A 14,366-nucleotide genomic window follows, 5' to 3' on the forward strand; every position below is an offset into this window, starting at 1 on the left:
AGACTGAACAAAGACACGGGGTATAAATACACAGACAGGGAAAAAGGGACCAATGGAAGAACAGAACTCAAACAAGATAACAATGTGATTAACAGAAACCAAAGGCAAATTAACAAGGGCAGGTGAAAACAATGAACAGAGGAAAACACGAACGCTAACAAAGAGACTATGGAATTACATAAGGGACTAAAGTGAAAACTGAGAAATGCAAAAGTGACAACAAATGGTAAACAAAAGGGCAACAGAGAAACAAGACAGGGTAATCATTACATAGCCCCCCCTTTAAAGATCGGATTCCAGACGATCCTAAAAAACACACAACAAAAGACAAAAGTCCATAAGAACAACATGAGGGCACCAGGGGCAAACAGACAGTACAAGTGGGCACATAGGTAGACGGGCAGACCAGGGGGGAACACTGGACAGGCAGGAAGTCCGGGGGCCACGAGGGAAATGAGACAGTTCACGGGGTACAAGGGGCACTGCGACAGTCCACGGGGGCCATTAGGCAGTCCAGGGAGGTGGAGAGGGTAGACAGGTAGACCATGGAGGCCGAGAGGGCAGGCAAGCAGTCTATGGGGGTGTGTCAAGGGACCAGGGTCAGGTGGCCTGGTGGACATCCACTGGGTAGGGACTAGGTCAGGAGGCCAGGAGAGAGGACTCAGGACGGGAACAGGGGCAGGAGGCCTGGGTGGAGGCCACAGGACGGGAACAGGGTCAGAAGCCCTGGGAGGAGGCCACAAGACAGGGACCGGGTCAGGAGGCCTGGGAGGGGCCACAGGATAGAGGCCGGCTCGGTGGCCTGGGAGGTGGTCGTGGGCCAATGGCCGGTTCAGGGGACCTGGGAGATGACCACAGGGCAAGGGCTGGTTCAGGGAACCTGGGAGGTGTGGCCACTGGGGAGCTGGCGGAGCAGCGTGAGGCGGAGCCAAGGAGGACCTCTGAGGTGGGGCAGTCGAAGACTTGGGTGGCGGCGCCACAGGAGGCATAGGCAGGGCCGCAGGAGACCCTGGGGGCGGAGCAGTAGAAGGCTTGGGAGGCGGCCGTGGAAGGCTCGGGAGACGGAGCCGAGGGAGGCTCGGGAGGTGGAGCCGGGGAGGCGATGGCGTAGAAGGCTCGAAGGCGGAGCTGAGGGAGGTTCAGGAGGCGGAGCCGAAGGAGGTTCTAGAGGCGGAGGCCTGGAGGGCTCTGGAGGTGGAGCCGAGGGAGGTGGCGCCGTGAGGATGCTCTAGAGGCGGAGCCCTAGAAGGCTCTGGAGGCTCTGGAGGCGGAGCCGTAGGAGGCTCGGGGCTGAAGCCCTGGAAAGCTCAGGAGGCGGAGCAGAGGGAGGCTCTGGAGGCTCAGGAGGCGGAGCTGAGGGCGGTGGCGCCGTAGACAGTTCTTGAGGCGGAGGCCTGGAAGGCTCCGGGGACGGAGCTGAGGAAGGCACAGGAGACGGAGCCAAGGAAGGCTCAGGAGACGGAGCCGCAGGAGGCTCTGTAGGCGGAGCCGCAGAAGGCTCCGGAGGCGGAGCCGTAGGAGGCTCTGGAGGAGGCTCGGAAGGCGGAGCTGTGGATGGCTCGAGAGGCTTGAGAGGCGGAGCCCTGGAAGGCTCGAGAGGCTTGAGGGGCGGTGCCCTGGAAGGCTCGAGAGGCTTGAGGGGCGGAGCCCTGGAAGGCTCGAGAGGCTTGAGGGGCGGTGCCCTGGAAGGCTCGAGAGGCTTGAGGGGCGGAGCCCTGGGAGGCTTGAGAGGCAGAGCCCTGGAAGGCTCGAGAGGCTTGAGGGGCGGAGCCATGGTAGGCTCGAGAGGCGGAGCCCTGGAAGGCTCGAGAGGCTTGAGGGGTGGAGCCCTGGAAGGCTCAAGAGGCTTGAGGGGTGGAGCCCTGGAAGGCTCGAGAGGCTTGAGGGGCGGAGCCATGGTAGGCTCGAGAGGCGGAGCCCTGGAAGGCTCGAGAGGCTGAGCCCTGGAAGGCTCGAGAGGCTTGAGGGGCGGAGCCCTGGGAGGCTCGAGAGGCTTGAGGGGCGGAGCCATGGTAGGCTCGAGAGGCGGAGCCCTGGAAGGCTCGAGAGGCTTGAGGGGTGGAGCCCTGGAAGGCTCGAGAGGCTTGAGGGGCGGAGCCCTGGAAGGCTCGAGAGGCTTGAGGGGCGGTGCCCTGGAAGGCTCGAGAGGCTTGAGGGCGGAGCCCTGGGAGGCTTGAGAGGCAGAGCCCTGGAAGGCTCGAGAGGCTTGAGGGGCGGAGCCCTGGGAGGCTTGAGAGGCAGAGCCCTGGAAGGCTCGAGAGGCTTGAGGGGCGGTGCCCTGGAAGGCTCGAGAGGCTTGAGGGGCGGAGCCCTGGGAGGCTTGAGAGGCAGAGCCCTGGAAGGCTCGAGAGGCTTGAGGGGCGGAGCCCTGGGAGGCTTGAGAGGCAGAGCCCTGGAAGGCTCGAGAGGCTTGAGGGGCGGAGCCATGGTAGGCTCGAGAGGCGGAGCCCTGGAAGGCTCGAGAGGCTTGAGGGGTGGAGCCCTGGAAGGCTCGAGAGGCTTGAGGGGTGGAGCCCTGGAAGGCTCGAGAGGCTTGAGGGGCGGAGCCATGGTAGGCTCGAGAGGCGGAGCCCTGGAAGGCTCGAGAGGCTGAGCCCTGGAAGGCTCGAGAGGCTTGAGGGGCGGAGCCCTGGGAGGCTCGAGAGGCTTGAGGGGCGGAGCCATGGTAGGCTCGAGAGGCGGAGCCCTGGAAGGCTCGAGAGGCTTGAGGGGTGGAGCCCTGGAAGGCTCGAGAGGCTTGAGGGGCGGAGCCCTGGAAGGCTCGAGAGGCTTGAGGGGCGGAGCCCTGGGAGGCTCGAGAGGCTTGAGAGGCGGAGCCCTGGGAGGCTCGAGAGGCGGAGCCCTGGAAGGCTCGAGAGGCTTGAGAGGCGGAGCTCTGGAAGGCTCGAGAGGCGGAGCTCTGGAAAGCTCGAGGCGAGGCTGGAAGCTCGGAGGCGGAGCTGGAAAGCTCGAGGCGGAGCTCTGGAAAGCTCGAGGCGGAGCTCTGGAAGCTCGAAGCTTCGGGAGGCTGAGCTCTGGAAAGCTCGAAACTCGGAAGGCTGAGCTCTGGAAAGCTCGGAAACTCGGAAGGCTGAGCTCTGGAAAGCTCGAAACTCGGATGGCTGAGCTCTGGAAAGCTCGAAACTTCGGATGGCGGAGCTCTGGAAAGCTCGGAAACTTCGGATGGCGGAGCTCTGGAAAGCTCGGAAACTTCGGATGGCTGAGCTCTGGAAAGCTCGGGAAACTCGGATGGCTGAGCTCTGGAAAGCTCGGGAGGAGGAGCCCTGGAAGGCTCGAGAGACTTGAGAGACTTGAGAGACTTGGGAGGCGGAACCCTAGGGGGCTCGAGAGGCGCTGGCTCTTGGACGGTCACGGCCATTGGCACTGGCACTGGCTCTTGGACGGTCATGGCTACTGGCACTGGCTCTTGGACAGTCAAGGCTTCTGGCACTGGCTCTTGGACGGTCACGGCTACTGGCACTGGCTCTTGGACGGTCACGGCTACTGGCGCTGGCTCTTGGACGGTCGAGGCTACAGGCGCTGGCTCAGGGACGGTCGAGGCTACAGGCGCTGGCTCAGGGACGGTCGAGGCTACAGGCGCTGGCTCAGGGACGGTCGAGGCTACAGGCGCTGGCTCAGGGACGGTCGAGGCTACAGGCGCTGGCTCAGGGACGGTCGAGGCTACAGGCGCTGGCTCAGGGACGGTCGAGGCTACAGGCGCTGGCTCAGGGACGGTCGAGGCTACAGGCGCTGGCTCAGGGACGGTCGAGGCTACAGGCGCTGGCTCAGGGACGGTCGAGGCTACAGGCGCTGGCTCAGGGACGGTCGAGGCTACAGGCACTGGCTCATTGACGGTTGAGGCTAGCGGCACTGGCTCACTGACGTCTGAGGCTACAGGCTCTGGCTGGGTTACCGTGGTTGACGAGGATTCGGCTCACTCACGGTGACATGCGTGGGCTCTAGCTCGCTCACCGTGACATGCGTGGGCTCTAGTTCGCTCACCGTGACATGCGTGGGCTCTAGCTCGCAGACCGGGGCAGGCGTGGGTCGGGAGGCGGAAGCCTGTCTTCTCCTCCTCCTCCGGGCGGACAAAGTGGACTGTGCAGGTTCAAGGGGAGCCACTGTCATGGGGGTTGCTCGCTGACAGGTGAGGCTGGTGTGACAGGGTGCGGTGAGCTGCACGCTAGTAGGGTCATCTCCAGGTAGTCGTGGAGAGTGCTGCCGGGCGTTGCCTGTGGCACCCGCTCCCTCAGCGAGGATTTAAGCTGTCCCTGAAAAAGATCATCAGTGCAGAGTCCGGGAAGTCAGTAGCGTTCGCCAGGAGGAGGAAGTAGTGAGCGTGGTCTACAAGTGGGTAGTGCTCTTGCTGCAAGTTGAGCAGCCGACATTTGGCCCGAATAGCTGCTGGATCCATGTGTGGTCAGTCGTTCTGTTACGCTTGAGTAATGAGGCTGACGAGGAGATGCGGAGCCAAACGCAGTTGAACTTTATTTAACTGAATAACAGGGCAAAACACAAAGCAACAACCCACGATGGGGAAATGAAACATAAACTGAATGAGCTGACCAAGGTTGACACGAACAGGGAACTCGGGAAGGAAAGAAACATCAGGTTAGACATCAAACGACGATTGACAAAGACTGAACAAAGACACGGGGTATAAATACACAGACAGGGAAAAAAGGGACCAATGGAAGAACAGAACTCAAACAAGATAACAATGTGATTAACAGAAACCAAAGGCAAATTAACAAGGGCAGGTGAAAACAATGAACAGAGGAAAACACGAACGCTAACAAAGAGACTATGGAATTACATAAGGGACTAAAGTGAAAACTGAGAAATGCAAAAGTGACAACAAATGGTAAACAAAAGGGCAACAGAGAAACAAGACAGGGTAATCGTTACAATTAAACATCAGGAAAACCTCTGTCAAGTAAGTCAATGGAATTGCATTATCCAGCATCAGGCAAAACAGCCTCAGACAGGGCTGGACTGGTAATCTGGCATACCAGGCATTTTCCCGGTGGGCCGACGCACTTTAGGGTAGTGTTGTCAAAAATACCGGTACTCCGGTACCAAGTCGGTACTCAAACAAATTAATTTTTATGATACCAGAATTTCTGAATGTACCGGAGTACTGAGTACCGGGTCTACCCGGATCCCGATCAGAGTCGGGAACTTTCGAACGCTCACAACAAGCAAAAGATGGCGACAAGCAAAGTAGCTGCTGCTGCGGAGTCTCAACTGAATCTTGTCGAAAAGAAAAGTGAAAAAAGCCAGTTTTGGAAATTCTTTAGATTTGAGGCTGATGAAAAGGGAAACATCGTAGATCAGGAAAAACCTATTTGTAAACGGTGCTTTCACAATTTTCTGAGGAAAGGAGGAAACACTTCAAACTTAATAAAGCACCTGAAAGACAGACACCCAGATTTATTCAAGCAAATAATTTTATTGATCCAATAAAAAGCCTTCAAATTTATCCACAGAAGTGTTTAAAAGCCGTGAATTTAAGTTTTATCTTGCTACGGTTAATGTTCAAACCTTGTCTGCTCTTGTAACTGTCAGCTGTAATAAATTATATTTATGATACCATTAAAATATGATATGTAATAAAAATAGATTTAATAAATAGTATATTTGCCCTGTGTAAATAACAAGTAGGAACTGTATCTAAAATAAATAAGGGGTAATAAATAAATGCTAATACAACAGGCTGGAAAAATAGACATTTATTAATTTTAATATCTTAAATATTTAGTATATGTTGACAATTGACACCGGAAAACTGCACCGTTTGAACGGTTTCATGCTGAAACGCTAGCCTTAATATATAGAATATATAGCATATATATATATATATATATATATATATATATATATATATATTTCTCTGTTGTAAATGTAAACGAGTGTAAATGCCAACTTCATAATATATGTCGAAATGATTGATGACTATCACGCAAAACATGAGCACATTGATGTCATTAAATTAATCTGCATTTTTATTCCAACCATTACTCCTGATCGGAGGCTCCCATAAATATTTAGTTCATACATAGGGTTACGTCCTACCTGTTCCTACCATTTACGCCGCAACTAGGCTAAATTGTAAAGTACGTATAGCTGGTGCAACCGGCTCCTGGTCTCGTGTGTGTGGCTGTGCGCGCTGCAGAGGTTTTGGTTATAGCAAGCGCTGAGGCGCGCGCTGCACGGACATGGATTTCTGCGAGCATGCATCAGATTTGAGTTTTCGGTTAAACTGCGTTGCTTTTACAAGCGTTGATTGTGTGGGTTACTGCGTTGCATTTAGATATATCCATTTCTTTTGTCCGGGATTATCAATCTAAATGAATGCACTGACAAATAAAGTAAATTGTTAAAACTCAAACTTGAGCTTTTACTAGGGCAAAGCAGATTTATACTGGGACATGTGCCCCAGTAAAAGGGGTCTAGTGACGCGCCTGGGCAGGACCAACTTTTCACTCTAGTATGTGGAGGGAGGGAGAGGGAAAGCAAAAAAGAAAAGAAGGGTAACACAGGTCTATAACTATATCGCTGATCATAACCTTACTGTACATATTTCTCGAATATCTTAACAATTATAATAATTAAGGTAAGTTTGCGCTGTCATTTAGCCTACTGGTTTTGTAAACAAAAACGATAAATGGAAAGAAAAATTAATACGCTTCTGAAAACATCTGCATATGTTATCAAATGGACTGTTTAATCTATAATTATGTAGAAAATGATTTCAACGTTCACACACATGACTGTGTTAACAAGCTGTACGGATAATTTATCCATGAACTCATAGAGGAATTGTGACAGACAGCATGAGTGCTCATGATAGTCAATTACCACCCCATCTGGCAATATGCCCTCACATCAACTTGCTCGTGGCCTAAATAGAAATTCTATGAAACAAGTATACAGTTGTCACCTTGTCATGTATTTATTCAACTCAATATGTACAGTATCTGTTTTGATGCAAGATATGTCTATTATCAACAATAGGATAATCATGACGAGTAGCAAATACCTGTCTCTTTAAAATCGTATTGTAATCGTATTCAAGTTCCACATGAAAATAAAACGTGTTCCTGAAACATACAATCCATTATATGCCCTTATCAAGATAAGTTATAAGAGCAATATAAATCGAAATGATCCTCTGATTATGATTCTACCTGATATCTCTATTTAATACAACTGCTTTATTGCCTTTTCTGGAACTGGTTTCTAATATGGCTGTTACATCCATTCTTGGGATGGACATTCTGTGAATGGACAGCTTCTAGATACAGTAATTTAAACTCTAATGGCTCTCCATATTTAGTATCTGCTTAGTGTGCAAGTTCCTCTTAATATAAGTGTGGAGGAGGACATGATCAGCCGAACAGAAGACTGGAGGAGCTCCAGCTGGTGGTAAGTTGATTTGCATGGATGTTGGCATACACTTGGCAAGATTTATGTTAACCACTTCAAACCTGCAGGAGAAGCAAAACGAGATAAACTGATAATATATCTAGGATCCTGTTTGTTTGTAATGAAGCAGTATCAATAAAAAAATGCTCTTGTTTAAAAAAAAACATAATTTGTGTAATCATGGATGTTTAACTGTAACTTAATTATTTTGCAGGAAATTTCATCTGGTCTCAAAAAAGGGAAGGTAGGCGAATGTCCCTACATTAATGTAATGAGTGTGTTGAATTAGTATTGACTCCTGCAATTATTTTTATGTAGCTTATTCTATATGTCAAGCCAGAGTTTGTTTTTGATACCTTGGTTAAGATTGTGTTGTTTGCTCAGGGCATTTTGTCACACACAGGAAATTTTAATTTGTGCAGGGTAGATAATTTCATTCTGTTGTGGGGGCATTAGATACAGTACAGAGATAGAATATCTTGATATCAGAGTTTATCAAACATTTATTACCGCTAGCAGACTTGTTTTGAAAAAAAAGGAATTTTTGTTATTGTTATTTTAGCATTATGTATTGTTGTTAGTTGACATAGTTGAAGCAGATATTGAGCTGAAATGAAAATGTTGGTACTACATTGCATATCAGTTTGTTACTGTTGTGCTTAGTGTAATGTTGAACCACTAGGTTATTATTTCAATACAAAACAATTTCTCTTTACGTTTTCCAGTAAGCTGGCACCATGAGTACTGACGCTAGAGATGGCCGTTTATGGCAAGGCTGCCATATATCTACGCAAGCCTGAGAAGGAGAGAATTGAGGCTCAAAACAAGCCCTTTGATGCTAAGACTGCTTGCTATGTGGTTGATACCAAAGAGTTGTATGTCAAAGGAACAATCAAGAGCAGAGATGGTGGCAAAGTCACCGTTATTGTGCTTGACACTAAGGAGGTGAATTTTCCTTATTCCATGGAAACTAGAAGCACAATACATTAATCATTGCAAATTTTCTCTGGTTAAATTAATAAATTACCATTATAGGAGAGAGTTGCTAAGGAGGATGATGTCCACCCAATGAATCCTCCCAAGTATGACAAGATTGAGGACATGGCCATGATGACCCATCTCAATGAACCGGCTGTGCTTTATAACCTCAAAGAGCGTTATGCAGCATGGATGATCTATGTGAGTTAAGAAGCTACGTAAAATAGCATTAATGTTCATTTCGATTACAATGCTTTAATTGGACAACTTATTTGCTCATTTCAGACCTACTCTGGACTGTTCTGTGCTACTGTGAACCCATACAAGTGGCTCCCAGTGTATGATGCAGAAGTGGTGGCTGCCTACAGAGGCAAAAAGCGTATGGAGGCCCCACCCCACATCTTCTCTGTCTCTGACAATGCCTATCAGTTCATGCTTACTGGTAAGATCTTAATTTTTAAATAATTTAGATTTTTGGAATTCTGGATTTTAGTTTTTATAAAACAAAAATTCAAAATTATTATCTTTGAATTTACAGACAGAGAGAACCAGTCTGTCCTGATTACGTATGTATCTACTGTATAGAGATGCTAAGAATGGTTTTATTTTCTTCTCATGGAAATTGCACATGTTTAATCATCTTATTTAATCGTCTTATCATCTCTCATAAACCAGTGGAGAATCTGGTGCTGGAAAGACTGTGAACACCAAACGTGTCATTCAGTACTTTGCCACTGTTGCAGTGGTGGGTGACAAGAAGAAAGATCAAGCTCCTGGCAAAATGCAGGTTTGAAATGAGATGTAAAAATATATTTATATCAATGTTTAAATTTGTTGCAAATTATCTTTACAAGAGACATTTCAAATGTAACCCCTTAAACTACAGGGATCTCTTGAAGACCAGATCATTGCTGCCAACCCTCTGCTTGAGGCTTATGGTAATGCCAAGACTGTGAGAAATGACAACTCATCTCGATTTGTAAGTTCACCAGTTTTTATTTATAGAGAGCATTTGTTATGCTATGTCTATCTATTTTCTAAATGCAAGTTATTGGTCTTATTGTGAACGATTCTTCCATGCATATATTTTGTTAATTTTTTTGACCTCGTAATCATTAATACAAATATCATAACTCGATCATCTGGTGAAACAACAGACTTCTCTCTGGTGATGTATGCAGGACATCTCCAATCATTTAGTCCATTAAACCCTGCCCCTTTTTATAAATACCACAACCTTGCGTAGAGTTGAACAAAGTGTCAATCGCATGTTGTTGAAGATGGCAAGGTGTATTTTCGTCTGTTTTCCTTTAAAACTATCGTTCCTTAACCCAAAATTCCTTGGTTACGGGTCAGCTTCGGGGTCAGGTTACAGGTTCGAGACATTTCCGCCTGAATTGCTGAGGTGATCACTAATGTATACAACGCTTTGGATGAGCTTATTTATATTTTTGAATGCAGTTATGCTGGACTTTTTCTATTGCACAGTAGCAATAATGTTATTTTGTTATAAACAGGGTAAATTCATCAGAATTCACTTTGGCACAACTGGAAAACTGGCTAGTGCTGATATTGAGACATGTAGGTGGACATGCTTTTAATTGATCAATCTGTACATTTTTCTTTGTCTATCATTCTTTAGATCATGACTTCATTATTTTCTCTACAGATCTACTGGAGAAGTCTAGAGTGACATTCCAGCTTCCAGATGAGAGAGGCTACCACATCTTCTACCAGATGATGACCAACCATAAGCCTGAGCTGATTGGTAGGTTGACACATTTCAATCAAAGCATTTGTTCTTATTCAAAATAGTATTGTAAAATACTCTGTCAAAAATGCTCTCTATGTTTTACAGAAATGACGCTCATAACCACCAACCCCTATGACTTCCCCATGTGCAGTATGGGTCAGATCACTGTGGCAAGCATTGATGATAAAGAGGAGTTGGTTGCAACTGATGTGAGTCATTGCTAATCTGATTAATGACATTTGCTATATAAATATGTCAGATCCTAGTTCTCATCCTCTACTGTAATATCTAGACTGCTATTGACATTCTGGGCTTTACTAATGAGGAGAAGATGGGCATCTACAAGTTCACTGGAGCTGTGCTGCATCATGGTAACATGAAGTTCAAGCAGAAGCAGCGTGAAGAGCAAGCTGAGCCTGATGGCACAGAGGGTGAGATTCAATCGTTTTAATGTGTATTCCCATTTAAGAATACTTCGATTGAAAGATCCCTTTCTATTATCTTATAAGAAATAGTTTTTTCCTACAGCTGTCAGTGAAAGATATGGGATAATTTTTTTTAATTTTTAACAAAACAAATTGCAGAGGCTGACAAAGTTGCTTACCTTCTGGGCTTGAACTCTGCTGATATGCTGAAGGCTTTGTGCTACCCCAGAGTGAAGGTCGGAAATGAGTTTGTGACCAAAGGTCAAACTGTGCCACAGGTATGTATTAACATACAGTATGTCCTGCTATGTGCAGGGTTGGGGAGTAACAGAATACTTGGCGTTATGTAATCAAGATACAAAAAATGTGTAATTGTAATCCGTTATAGTCACATAAAAACTCAAAGTATTAAAATTACAGGTACATTTGGTAAATATTGGGATTATTAGCAGGATTACAATTTTCAATATATAAAAAAATACACAAAAGATCCTCCTGACATAAAATTATGAAGACCACTGCTTGCTTTATAGTGGTATAGATATGATCAGAAGCAAGATGGAGATCTCTTCTGGTTCTCTCTCTTGACTTGTGTGAATCTGGCGCCAATTACTGTCACATGTGTAAATAACACCTGTCTTACAAATGTGGTCAAACCATTCAAGTCAGCATGAAATAAAAATTCACACTAGCTATTTTCTAAATGCATGGTGTTGGTCTTATTGTGAATGACTCATCCATGCATATTTTTTGACCTTTTAATCTTAAAACAAAAACTCGATCTTCCGGTGAAACAAAAGACTTCTCTCTGGTGACGTATGCAGGACTTCTCCAATTATTTAGTCCGCTTAAACCCTGCCCCTTTTTACAAATACCACAACCTTGCGTAGAGTTGAACGAAGCAGCAATCCCATGTTGGTGAAGATGGCAAAGTGTGTTTTTGTCTGTTTTCGTTCATTAACCCAAAATTCTTTGGTCATGGGTCAGCTGGCTTGAATTTACATTTCGAATGAGAAGGAATAAGGGCGAATTTGCGGTTGTGTTCAAGACATTTCCGGCCTGAATTGCTGAGGTGATCACTAATGAATACAATGCTTTGGATGCCTCTGGAGCTTATTTATATTTTTGAATGCAGTTGTATTGGGATGCACAGTACGAGCAAGTGTTTTTTCCCCTTTATATTTAGTGTATTGTGATTCAAAACGTTAAAATATGGTTATCTTTTACTCACTCAGCCTCTTTGTAAGACAATGATGTATTTGTGCATTTATGATGTCAGTTTCATCATAAATGTGTTTTGATCGCTGCTCAATTTCACTGACAATTGGCTGTGACTGGAACAGCACGGTGGTAGGGGTGTGTGTCCGCTGCAAACTCGCATTCAGATCTGCCTCCGTTCCTCTATGCAACAGACATATTTTACCAATCCAATCAACAACAAATGGATAAACTAAAATTACCACCCTACATTTTGTTCTTGGTCGATAAACTGGAAATACGTCACAATATGGAAGTCGGTCACAACTTCCGTTTCATGATGACTTTAATCTCATGTGGGAAATTATGACTGATTGATCAGAGTGCCTTGCTGGAAATGAATGTTAATAAGGAGATAATTGGCATCAGATGCCACTTCCTATTTCCGATACAAACAGGTTTGGCGTCAGCGTGATGTGTCTTTCAGGCTTTCTATCTAAAATGACTCGGCATTAAGCTGCAGAAACCTCTTGTTAACAGTTGCAAGAAAGCCAGTTCTCTCCTCCGTCATTTCATAAGAAAACAAACCTATTTGTCAGGGGAGTTTTTGTGCCTTTACGCTTCTCAAGAGGAAAGTTAAATTCAAATGCTATGCCTTACACTACACATTGGTTTTGATTTGTCCTGTTTATTTGACCACACAATTTAACCATGATAAATGTGCTGTTTTTGTGGAATTTTTATATTCTTGTCTCTTCAATGGATAAAAGGGAAACCAAATTAAAGTTCAGAGCAATTGACCTTCCTGCTGTGAAGATGCAGTGATTTTCCAAGACCAAATATATAATTTAAATAAGCATTTAAAGGTAAGACCCACACAAAAATCACATTAGCAAGGATAGCTAAAATGAATCATGTGTTCCCTAATTTCGCCATCTGACCGTCTGTCGATCGTTTATGCGAGAACAGGAATAAAAGTGGAGAAACTCCACTCCCTCTGGCTGAACGGACAGTTTTCCGGTGCACAGGATGCCTACTGTCGAAATTTTAGTGTGACTTCTCATTTCCATCTTAACTTCAGTTGAACTCTAAAATTATTCTCTGAAATGCTTTCATGTTGTAATGACAACTATAATTGGGACAGCATTTCTTTTTTTCTTTGTTAAAAAAAATCCAGATTGTACACATGAATACCAAATGAGTTGAAAATATTAAGTTCTTAGGGGAAAAGTGCAATGGATAATTTATCTGATTTTGATACATATTACAAATGTATTGTTAAGAACAGTTCAAAAGTATGGGTGAGGGAGAAATACTGGCAAATGTAACATTTTAAAACTAAAAGTAAATCAAGACACAGTAAAAGGTTTAAATCTATTTTGATCTATTCATTAAAACAAGATGCTATGCACTGGAGACATTAATAATGATGATGATGAGCATGTGATCTGCCTATGGCAGTCAGAAGTTAATGAATGGTCAGTGCCCTTTAGTCTACATTCTAACTGCAGTACATGGCAGAATTAAACTTTGTAGTGTTTCTGAATCTGACGTATATCCTGTCAGATTTTGTAATGTTAACCAAGACATAATTCAGTGCATCTATTCTAACTGTATTTGCTTGATGAGAAAATAAACAATTTTCTTTAACAGATAGTGGACTCACCTGATTTGGTTAAAAATGCAGCGTTTTAACATTTTCTGTTTTCCTATTAAGGTGGTGTCCCTGTTTTTCATGTTTTGTTCATACTATCTATTATTAACTCTATAATAATAGCTACATCACTCATAACATTATTCATAAACTGTTTGTTTGCTTCAGAAGATATGATTAAAAGGCATTCAGAACATATTCCTTTTCTCTTTCTCGACTTTACTCACAAACGTGATCTTGAGGTAATCAAAAAAGGTATCTGATTACATTACTTTCTTATCAAGGTAACTGGATTGTTACTGATTACATTTTTACTAAGTAATTGGTATTTGTAATGGATTACATTTAAAAAGTAACTCTCCTAACCCTGCAGATGTGTTAGACCTAAAAATTAGGTGTGAATCTGACTATTATTAAAGCAGAAGGACATTGGAATAAAAATTACAATGTATTCTATTCACAGGTGTACAACTCTGTTAGTGCTTTAGCCAAATCTATCTATGAGAGGATGTTCTTGTGGATGGTCGTTCAGTATCAATCAGATGTTGGACACAAAGCAGGCCAGACAGTTCTTTATTGGTGTGCTGGATATTGCTGGCTTTGAGATCTTCGATGTAAGAATTATTTTTACCTAATTTGAATGCAAGTTGACTTAAGTTCAGTGTTCAGTAAAAGTTTCTCTCTCCAGTTCAACAGCATGGAGCAACTGTGCATCAACTTCACTAATGAGAAACTGCAACAGTTCTTCAACCACCACATGTTTGTGCTGGAACAAGAGGAGTACAAGAAGGAGGGCATTATTTGGGAGTTCATCGACTTCGGCATGGACTTGGCTGCTTGCATTGAGCTCATTGAGAAGGTTTCTACTGGTTTTATAAACTTCTTAATTTCTACCATTTTCTATTCACAAAATCTGTGATTTTTTTTTGTAATACTCTTTATTCATTTACAA

General features: G+C 44.9%; 1 protein-coding gene across 1 annotated transcript in view; it reads left to right on the forward strand.

The window, feature by feature from the left end:
- LOC127630260 (myosin heavy chain, fast skeletal muscle-like) overlaps positions 1-14,366 on the forward strand; it is a 72,811-nt gene that overhangs the window by 49,461 nt on the left and 8,984 nt on the right. The window contains 9 exon segments of the mRNA XM_052107753.1: positions 9,272-9,364; positions 9,903-9,966; positions 10,055-10,153; positions 10,244-10,347; positions 10,431-10,569; positions 10,723-10,841; positions 13,878-13,946; positions 13,948-14,028; positions 14,103-14,273. Of these exon segments, the coding sequence (XP_051963713.1) occupies positions 9,272-9,364; positions 9,903-9,966; positions 10,055-10,153; positions 10,244-10,347; positions 10,431-10,569; positions 10,723-10,841; positions 13,878-13,946; positions 13,948-14,028; positions 14,103-14,273 (939 nt within the window).

Source organism: Xyrauchen texanus, chromosome 3 (genome assembly GCF_025860055.1).
Source record: "Xyrauchen texanus isolate HMW12.3.18 chromosome 3, RBS_HiC_50CHRs, whole genome shotgun sequence".
NCBI classification, from domain to species: Eukaryota; Metazoa; Chordata; class Actinopteri; order Cypriniformes; family Catostomidae; genus Xyrauchen; species Xyrauchen texanus.